Genomic DNA, 10,462 nt, shown 5'->3' with positions numbered 1-10,462 from the left:
ATGCTATGTCTCATCACAACCCCAACTTCAGCCGCAACAAGGGTCACTTTAGAGGTAATTGGCATCCCCACAGCAATCGTTCCACTCCTCAGAACAGGGCCCAATTTGCTGTAGATTGGCAGCCAAACCACTGGCAGCAGACCAGGCACAACTTCAGGGCTAGGCAGTGATCTGGATAGTAGCATGTACGCTACCAATTATGCTCTAGTTTTGGGCACACAACTCCCTATTATTCTCAGTTTCGTAGCAACACTCAACAGCCCTCTACTCATCTTGCTGTTGGGAATATTTTTGCTACGACTTGGTTCCCCAACACCGGCGTAAATCAACATGTCACACCTGATCTTGGAACTCTGACCAATTCTGCACCCTATCTTGGTAATGATTATTTACATGTTGGTGACAGTAAGGGCCTCGACATATCCCATATTGGACATACTAAATTACATTCCCCAAAATGCATGTTTACATTATCTAATATTCTCCATGTGCCTCACATTACTAAACCGTTGTTATTTGTTCAAAAATTCTGTTGTGATAATCATGTTTATTTTGAATTTCATGCTTCTATGTTTTATGTGAAGGATCTCGTCACCAAGAAAGTTCTCCTTTCTGGTTAGAGTCATGATGGACTTTATGTCCTCTCCGAGTCTTCTGCCACGCCAGTTCCTCGAGCATTTTGGTCTCGCATCTCCGCGACTGCTGACCTGCGGCATCGTTGTTTAGGTCATCCAACCCCTCGCATTTTCAATTTTTTAGTTTCTGGCAATAAAATCGTATATACTTTTAGACATTCTCTTACTTAGTGTCAAGCCTGTCCTTTAGGAAAGTTGTATCGTTTGTCATTACGACTTACGGGTCACAAAACTTCTACCCCACTTGACTTAATTTTTTGTGATGTTTGCGGTTCTACCCTTATGTTTTCTTCTAATGGCTTCCGCTATTTTTTTATTTTTATCAATGCGCATACAAAAAATTTATGTTATTATTCGCTTGTTGTGAAATCTAATTTCTTTTCCACTTTTCAACGTTTTCAAACATGTATTGAGCGTCAGTTTTCACTTAAAATTAAATTTGTTCAAACTGATTAGGGCAGTGAATATCGTAAATTAAATAAATTTTTTTTCAGCCCATTGGTATGCATCATCGGTTAATTTGTCTTCATACTCATGAACAAAATGGCACTATTGAATGTCGTCATCGACATATTATTGAAACTAGCCTTACCCTTTTAGGCTAGTGTAGTGCACCATTGTGATTTTGAACTATGCTTTTGAATCATCGGTATACCTTATTAATCGCATGCCTACTCTTGTTTCCAAAATAAATCTCCGTTTGACTGTCTGTTTCGTCGCACTCCTGATTATAACTTCCTACGTGACTTTTGGGTGTCTTTGTTTTCTCTTTTTCGGTCCATATCATACTCATAAATTAGATTTCCGGTCTTCTCCTTATGTGTTTTTAGGCTATAGCTCATCCCATCTTGGTTATCGTTGTCTTGATTTAGAATCTTATCGTATTTATGTCTATCGTCATATTCGTTTTCATGAAATTGTCTTTCCTTTTGAGAAGTCTGAACAGGTAACATCCTCATCGGTACCTCCCACACCACCTACCTATCTTCCATCCTTGAACCCTCCTCCATGTTTTTGCCTACTACTCCCTAAACTACTCCTCCAAATAATCCAAGTCTGCCCTTTGCCACACCCCACCAAACCATCCCTTTAACCATAGCTTCTGCCACCCCTTCATCCCCACCCCACACTGCCATACTATCACCATATGCTTGTCTTTGCAATGATTATTGTGCAGGAACATGTTCTCCATCATTAGATTCATATGTTCTCCGGTCTGCTACAGTAGAGCAGCTAGGTTCTACTGCAAAACAACCCAACTCTACCGCAGCCTCCCCATCTTCTGCAATACTGACAAGTCCATCCATTGCTTCTCCAGCTGGTCTGCAACTTTGTGTAGACCTCTCTTCATATCCTTTTCAGCACCTTCTAGTTACAAGTCACACTTCTCCATGTCCAGCAGCTCGTCAACATCTCATGGTCCTTCATCCAAGACAACCAAAGACAACGCTGTCCACTGCCACTACCACAAGCTCTGTTGCCTTTTTCAAACAGGTAGTTTCTCCTCCCTCTCATGAGCCACTTGTTTTTAATGATGTTAATAGATATGAGGCATGGCATAATGCTATACATAAGGAAATTCAGGCCTTACGCATAAACAAAACTTGGACCTTAGTACTATTTCACCCCTCCATGAATGTTGTTGGTAGTCAGTGGGTGTACATAATTAAACGCAGATCTGATGGTAGCATTGAGAGGTATAAAGCATGTCTGGTTTCTATGGGTTTCACTTAGTAAGAAGGTATTGATTACTCTGAAACCTTTAGTCCTGTCATCAAACAGGCGACCGCCAAATTAGTCTTCTTCATTGTCGTTTCATGTGGTTGGAAAATTCATCATCTTGATATCCATAATGTCGTTGGAAAATTCATCAGCTTGATATCCATAATGCCTTCCTTAACGGTGTTCTTGACGAGGTCTATATGAAGCAACCTCTAGGTTTTGTTGATTCTGGTCTCCCCTCATGTGTATTGCTTACATAAATCTCTATATGGTTTAAAACAGGCTCTGCGGGCTTGGTACACTCATTTGAATGATTTCCTGTTATCTATTGGTTTCTATGCATCTAAGGTGGATACCTCATTGTTTATCTTCTCTGTTGGTGCTGATATTTGTTATCTTCTAGTCTATGTTGATGATATTCTTCTTACGGGTAGCAACTCTCTTCTGCTTCAACGCCTCATTCAGCTACTGAGCTCAAAATTTAAGCTTTGTAACTTGGGTTCTGTTATTATTTTTTGGGTATTGAGGTTTAGTCTACTAGTATGGGTCTTATGCTCCGCCAGCATAAATATACACTTGATATCCTCACTCGGGCTGGTATATTATCTTGCAAACCTATTGATACTCCTATCTCTACATCCAAAGCTACCATTCTGCCTGATCCATTATTTTCTGATGCTATACGCTTTCGTCAAATTGTGGGTGCTCTTCAATATCTCATTTTTACACGTCCAAATATTTGCTTTGTTGTTAACAGAGTCTGTCAGTTTATGCATGCTCCTAAAGATTCTCATTGGGCTGCCGTGAAACGCATCCCGCGTTATCTTCGGGGTATAACATCTCATGGCTTGCATATTACTCACAGTTCCTTTTTTACCTTACATGGTTTTATAGATGCAGATTGGGCAGGCAGTGTTGAGTATAGAAAATCTATGGGTGGTTACCTTGTGTTTTTTGGTTAGACGCCGATTTCGTGGAAATCCGGTAAGCAATGCATTGTTGCTCACTCTTCTACTAAAGCTGAGTACAAAGCCTTAGCTGATGGCACTGCTAAGGTTATCTGGCTTCAGTACTTATTAACAGATCTCCAGATTCCGTCTGCTTCTACTCCTATCATCTAGTGTGACAATCTTGATGCCACCTATTTATCTGTGAATCCTATCTTTCATGCTCGCACAAAACATGTTAAGGTCGATTATCATTTTGTCCAAGATAGAGTTGCCAAGAAGGAAATTCAGATTTGTTTTATTTCCTCTCAGGATCAACTTGCTGATATCTTCACTAAGCCACTTCCTACTTCTTCTTTTACTGCTTTTCATTTCATTCTCCACCCTCAGCTTGAGAGGGCATATTATAGAATGTACTTATATAGGAAATACTGTATAGGAAATATTGTCTACATACTCTTGTGTGGTAACCTCCACCATTGCTATTGTATATTGCCCTACACATATATAGGAAATACTGTATAGAAAATATTGTCTACATACTCTTGTGTGGTAACCTCCACCATTGCTATTGTATATTGCCCTACACATATATAGAAAGGGTTGGCTAACCATTAGGTTAAGTCTCCCAATTATTCTCAACTTCCCCCTCCTTGGCTTTTTCCCTTTTCATCCTCCCCGCTCTCACTCTCCCCCTTAACCATCATCCTTCATCTCATCCACCTCCATGCATTGTGAGCATGTATCAGCAACCAGCAAGGTGCGTCTCCTCCAGCTCCAGCAACATCCAGCAAACAGCATCGCATGCCTCTTCCAGCTCCAGCAGCAGTACAACACCTTCTCAGGCATTAGCCACTCATCTTACACCAGCCATGAACAACAGTAGATTGCACCTCCAGCGAGCGACGTTCTCTGCACTGCACCGTGAGCATGCAATCGCAAGACCAACCACACTCTTTTCAGTGGCAGTCTTCACCAGCCATCCACCATTAAAGTAGCTTCCTCCTCCGCGCTAGCAATAAACAACCAATAGAGAGAAGGGTGACGAGGAGCCAGGAGGAAAATGTGGAAACCTGGGAAAAGAAAACCAGAAGAGCAGGAAGAATAAAACTGGAAAATCCCACAAAAACCATATCGAACAAAGTTTAACCTAGTAGAGGAAGAAACATCATCATCTTCGTCATTCCACCTCCAAAACCGGAGGGGTTCAAACCTAAAACCATAAGAAAAGGAAGGAAAACCTAGGGAAGAAACGCCAATAAAGGAGAACGCAAAGTCTAGAACCAGCGTGGACCATCGTCTTCATCGCCTTCATCGACCAGGTAAGCTTCCCTATCACCACTTGCATCACTTCATTCTACAGCTGCTGAAAATAAACTGCACTGTTTAAGTGAATTTTAATTCACTTTAACAGTACGACAACACACGTGGATTAGCGCACGCGTGTTGCTTGGCAAACTGGGCCACTGGCTTAGGCCAGTGACCTAACTGGGTCCAGCCTAGCCCAAATGAATGGGTTGGGCCCGGACCTGGCCAAAGAAAAAAAAGAATTTTATTTTCTTCATCCAAATTCAAAATTTTTGGATTTATTCACTAGCGCTAGAGTCAGGAATACTGTATTTTATAGATTGCACAATATTTACCAACGTCAGAGTTGTAAATATTCATAGTTGAATATTCACTAACCCTAGAGCCAGAAATATTGTAGAATGAACTTAAAAATAGAACAAAGACAAACTCTTAGCAATTTAAGACAAAACTAGCCTTAGGTTGGACGTTTAAGGGATGATAATATCTTTCCTTTTGCGTAACTAGCCCCACACTATAGAATCTTTGTTGACCAGTTAGGGTTCCTAATAACCAAAATACTTGGTGGCAACTCTTTGAACTAATCATTTTCTCCTAAAAGAACATGATGCCAGGTATCTGTTCTTTTTTCCAATCAGGATTATTTTTTAATCGGTTGCCATAATGTCCGGGTGTGATAGGTTAGATGACCACCATTGTTGACAAGTGTAGGAGTAGCTACCATTGAAGCCTATAAATAAAGACATTATTTAGAGAGCAATATGAGAGGAGAACAAGTGAGAAATACGTGAGGAGAGAGAGAGAGAAGAGCTGCTAAGGGTAGTAGCCCTGCTATCATTGTAGCAGCCACAAGTGAAGCAATGAGATGGAAGTTGAGTTAAGTGAAGAGATTATCCTTCTCTATGTGTGTTGTAACCCTTTATCTATTTCTAATAATATGGACTTTTTCTATAGATGTAAATAATTTGCTAAACCACATTAAATATTGTATACTATTGTGCTAAGGCCTCTAATGGGTAATGATTATGAACACCATCAGTCCGCATGAAGAGAAAACCCCCCCTACAAAAACCAAATACCAACTTTATAAAAAACAACAAGTTTCATCAATGGGCTAATTTGCTTTAATAAAAAAGATATCATGTTAAACCCACCACCAAGGGGTGAGAGTTATTTCTTTGGTCTAAATACAGACGATAATGACTTCCATGCTGTGAAGATCATTAACATGGATGTGACCATCAACATTTTTAGTACAATATTGGAATGCATACTGTCAAGGCATGATAAACTGAAAACAAAAGTTTCATACAAATAAAACATGCGTAAGTTGTACTGTTCTTGTTTTGCTATGCTAAAATCCCTAATAATCCAACATTTTCTCTTTTTTTTTTTATTGCTATTTTTAATATATCATTCAACTAATTATTAACAATTTTACTATACAGCATATAGAAGAATGTTTTGTTCCCTACCTTGAGCTTTGTGATGTATAAAAAAATGGACCGAGTTAAATAGCCATATCAAAATGATGTAAATAAAAGTAACATGTTCACTTGTCTCTACATATATAATCTTAAGCATCCTTGAAATGGTATTTTTCAACCATGGGACTCTTATATATATATATATATATATATATATAAGAAAAGTAACCTATAAAACGAAAGAATAAATTAATTGTTCAACATGTTTTTTTTTTTTTAAATATTACTGATGGATTACCAATGGCACAATCTCATTAGTATATTTAATGTAAATGTCATTATTAATGTTAACTCAACAATAGAATTAAAAAATATATTTTGTCAGTGATATATTATATTTATCGATGAGTTGATATTATTAAAAACATAGATGATATTATATAAGATTTTATTTTTTTTGTTAATGATAAGATGGAGATATGAATGATTTGAGAAGGCATAATATTTGTTGTAATCAAATAGATTTAAGAAGGGAATTGGCATTTTAGGCCATTTGAACACATATAGGGATAGGGCCAATTGATGAAGCACTAAGCTGGAAAAATTTGAACATGTACTGGACTGAAAGTAAAATTTTTCTAATAAGGGCAAAACATGCATGTGCGCGCCTACAAACTTACGAGAGAACTGCAGATCAGAGAGCTCTCTTCTTTATACAAAAGGAAAGACAGAAACAAAAAAAAAAAAAACGTGCTGAATAGATGAAAATTGCATTTAATTTCTAAATTTGATGCAGCAGACGATCATTGGACTCCATCGATCCAGCTTCACTTGTTCATGCCAGTTGCATTCTTTACTCCTTCAACAGCTTCCTGTGTCTTAGCCCTCACCTGCTGACCAGCCTACACGAAGAAGGAACTATCAAAATTAAAATCTGATGCACAATCCATTGTGCCATTGTGGTGAGAATGAATTCTCTAAGAAAATATAGAAAATGAGATTGAACAAAAATAATATGTGAACCTCTTGCGCTGATTCCTTTGCAGATTGAGCAGCATTGCCAGCTCCGTCCATCAAGTTGCTGGCCTTCTCCTGAAACAAACAAAATCGATATGTTATAGAGCATTATACATTAATTTATATATAAAAACAAAAGTAAAATAGAGAAAGAAATTCATAAGCTAACCTGAGCTTGGCCTTTGGTCTCACCAGCTTGGTAGCTCATCTTCTGGGTGTTGTCAGCCATTTTTGGTTACTGATTTCTTTGAAAGATTGAGAGAACACAAATGAATTGAAAGCTAAAACACTTGAAAGATTGAAAACACACAACTTTTGGTAATAAACATCAGCCATGGTTGCCTTGATTTATAGTGATTAAAACCAGGCCAATGCTTGACACGTAAAATGCTACGTGGAGTGCTGGCTGAAATGTGTAAATCACTTAGACTAACACGTGTCAAGCTGTTATGGAGGTTTGAGATTTTGGGGCCCTTGGACTAGGGCGTTAGATTTTTTTGTGTGCTAAGTGTTGACCGCTTCTGCAGCGGAACAACAATGATGCGCTTTTGAATAACATGTTCGGGTTCTTTATAGATTGAATCCTGTTAAATATTGGACTGACTTCAACTTAGTCTTCTAACTATTCTCAATTTATTCTTAAAAAGAAATTGTTTATGTGGAAAACACTTTCAATCACAATAAACGTGAACAAATATTATTTGAAGAGATGGAATCCTTATATTTTGATGGAGCATTTATGTGGAATTTTTATAAGAGCCAATAATGTAGTAATTGTTTTTATCATTGGAGTAGGGTCAAATTAGTTTAGAAGGTAACCTTATGTTGCAGCTAGAATTAAAATCTTTTTGAACTTCAGACCACGAAAAATTATTTAGTATTATTATTAAATTTATCTAACAGATTCACTTTAAAAACTTTTTAATCTAATTCCTTACCTATATTGGATTTAAATTAATTTATATAAAAGTTTTTCTCAATCTAACTCAATCTACCTGAGGAGTTAAAAACAGCTCAAACAATCGGTTAAAAAATGACTTAAAAAAATCATCTTTTTTTTGTTTTGAGACTACAGTATATTCAATCGACCCGGTTTTTTTGGATTAAACCGTGAAATTCACGATCTAGGTGATGAACTCCAATCAGTCTAAGAAATTTATTTTTTTAAAAAACTAATTTTTAATTAATTATACAATAATAATAATAGACACCTGTAAAATTAAGTAATGTCAAGATATATGTTTGAAACTATAATAACTTCATAGAAAATAAATTAAATAATTTATGAACATACACTACCACAATCTTTAGATTTACTGACGGAATTTTCTGTCGGTATTTGTACTATCATTCCATTAGTAATTAATTTACCAACAAAATTACTGACGGAAATGCTCTGTTAGTGAATCTTTCGTCGGTAATTTTTTATCCGTCGGTAAGTCCATTGGTAATAAAAATATATTATTACCGATGGATTTACTGATGGAAAAAACAAACAAAAACAAATTACCCCCTTAATTCCGTCGGTATTTTCTTTGGCAAAATACCGTATGTAATTCCGTCGATAATTATTTTAAAAATATATTTTACAAAACTATAAAATAACTAAATAAATATAAATCAACACTTTATAATACTCAAAATGCTTGGAAGAAAGAGAAGAAAATCAACTCAAACAAATTTGCAACAAATAAATAACACGAAAAAAGAAATTCAACTAAAAAAATTCATATGAAAATTTTTTAAAATCCTATAAATAAATCAACTAAAAATTGATCTCATATGAAAAAAAAATCCTACAACAACATTCATACAATTATTAAGAACACAAAAAAATTAAAAATAAAATAAAAAACAAATATAGTGAAAAAAACATAGATATATTATGTGTTTTATAGATGGCTATAGTAGAAGGTCATAGATATATTTTCTGCTAGAAAAATCAAAAACATTGAGTTATTTCAAGTGTTTTAAGAGGATGGTGGAGAATGAGACAAGTTTACCTATCAAGTGTCTACGTACAGATAGGGGAGGCAAGTTCACCTCGCTTGAGTTTAACAAATTTTGTGAGTAGAATGGCATTAAGCGGCAACTGACAACTGCTTACACTCCTTAACAAAACAGTGTAGCTGAACGAAAGAATAGAACAGTAATGAACATGGTTTGTGCACTGGTATTTGAGAAGAAAATTCCAAAAAATTTTGGGCAGAGGCAATAAATTGGAGCAATAATATGCTAAACATTTGTCCAACTTTGATGGGAAAAAACATCACACCAGTAGACGTGTGAAGTGGAATTAAGCCTTATGTTGATCATTTTGGTGTCTTCCAGTGCATAGCACATGTTTATGTGCCATAGGTACAAATAACTAAACTTGACAATATAAGTGTTAAGTGTATATTGTTAGGTGTTAGTGAGGAATCCAAAGGCTATAGACTATTTAACTCAATTACAAAAAGGGTAATAGTGAGTAGAGATGTGATATTTGAAGAGGAGAAACAATGGGATTTGGATGAGAGTTTTGAATAACAGATTTTAGTGGATTTAGAATGAGGAGATGACAATGTAGAAGGAGTAGATGATAATAATGATGAAAGTGAGAATAATAGTGGTTAGAAAGAGGGAGATGTATTTTCAAATAATGGAGACATTGAGGATAATGAAGAAGGTATGAGAATGAGAGAACCTACATCATGGATGAAGGATTATATTAGTGGGGAGGGTCTTGGGTCTTTTGGAGATGAAGGTGATTTGGCACTATTGATGTCAAGTGACCCGTTGCACTATGAAGAAGCAGTGAAAGATACAAGTTGGAGATTGGCTATGGACAACGAAATCAAGTCCATAGAGAAGAAAAAGACATGGATGTTAGTTACGTTGCCTGTTGAAGTCAAGAAAATTGGGGTGAAATGGATTTATAAAACTAAGTATAATGAGCGTAGAGAGTTTGAGAAGCACAAAGCACATCTGGTGGCTAAAGGGTACACACAGAAACATGGAATAGACTACACAGAGGTCTATGCTCCGGTGGCAAGAATGGAAACTGTGACGATGGTAGTGGCCCTAGCAGCTCAAAAAAACTAGAATATTATAGTAGTAGCCCTAGCAGCTTAAAGAAACTGGAAAATATTCTAGTTAGATGTGAAATCAATTTTCCTCTACGGTGAGCTTAATGAAGATGTGTATGTTGAACAACCAAAGGGTTTGAGATCATTTGAGATCAAGGGAAGTGAGGACAAAGTCTACAAGCTGCACAAGGCTTTATATGGCCTAAAACAAGCTCCACGAGCTTGGTTCAACTAATGGAGAATTACTTTGTCAATAAGGGATTCAAAAAATATCTAAATGAGTAGACCCTCTTCATAAAATAGAACAAAGAAGGTAAAATACTTATTGTAAGTGTTTA

At 36.5% G+C, this 10,462-nt stretch overlaps 2 protein-coding genes across 2 annotated transcripts; one reads left to right on the top strand and one right to left on the bottom strand.

Moving 5' to 3' along the window:
- Positions 1-3,478, top strand: LOC140955531 (uncharacterized). The gene is made up of 5 exons (XM_073408897.1): positions 1-54; positions 240-378; positions 1,813-2,129; positions 2,640-2,876; positions 3,320-3,478. Exons 1-5 carry the CDS (start codon positions 1-3, stop codon positions 3,476-3,478), a joined length of 906 nt encoding a protein of 301 aa, XP_073264998.1.
- Positions 3,479-6,661: 3,183 nt separating this feature from the next.
- LOC118039023 (uncharacterized) lies at positions 6,662-7,364 on the bottom strand. Its single transcript, XM_035045587.2, has 3 exons — positions 7,226-7,364; positions 7,063-7,131; positions 6,662-6,941 (listed from the first exon to the last, which is right to left on the bottom strand). Exons 1-3 carry the CDS (start codon positions 7,283-7,285, stop codon positions 6,867-6,869), a joined length of 204 nt encoding a protein of 67 aa, XP_034901478.1. The 5' UTR covers positions 7,286-7,364; the 3' UTR covers positions 6,662-6,866.
- Positions 7,365-10,462: the final 3,098 nt, after the last annotated feature.

Source organism: Populus alba, chromosome 4, assembly GCF_005239225.2.
Source record: "Populus alba chromosome 4, ASM523922v2, whole genome shotgun sequence".
NCBI classification, from domain to species: Eukaryota; Viridiplantae; Streptophyta; class Magnoliopsida; order Malpighiales; family Salicaceae; genus Populus; species Populus alba.
Note: the sequence above shows the minus strand (reverse complement) of the source record. Positions and strands in the feature narration are given on the sequence as shown.

Bases quoted from the DNA above. Each gene is read 5' to 3' on its own strand.
- LOC140955531 (XM_073408897.1), top strand. From the start codon at position 1: ATGCTATGTCTCATCACAACCCCAACTTCAGCCGCAACAAGGGTCACT. The intron at 2,130-2,639 runs GTAGTTTCTCCT...GGTTTAAAACAG, and splicing joins CTGTTGCCTTTTTCAAACAG to GCTCTGCGGGCTTGGTACAC. The intron at 2,877-3,319 runs GTATTGAGGTTT...TTTTTTGGTTAG, and splicing joins GTTCTGTTATTATTTTTTGG to ACGCCGATTTCGTGGAAATC.
- LOC118039023 (XM_035045587.2), bottom strand. From the start codon at position 7,285: ATGGCTGACAACACCCAGAAGATGAGCTACCAAGCTGGTGAGACCAAA. The intron at 7,132-7,225 runs GTTAGCTTATGA...TGTTTGTTTCAG, and splicing joins AGACCAAAGGCCAAGCTCAG to GAGAAGGCCAGCAACTTGAT. The intron at 6,942-7,062 runs GTTCACATATTA...TTCTTCGTGTAG, and splicing joins CAAAGGAATCAGCGCAAGAG to GCTGGTCAGCAGGTGAGGGC.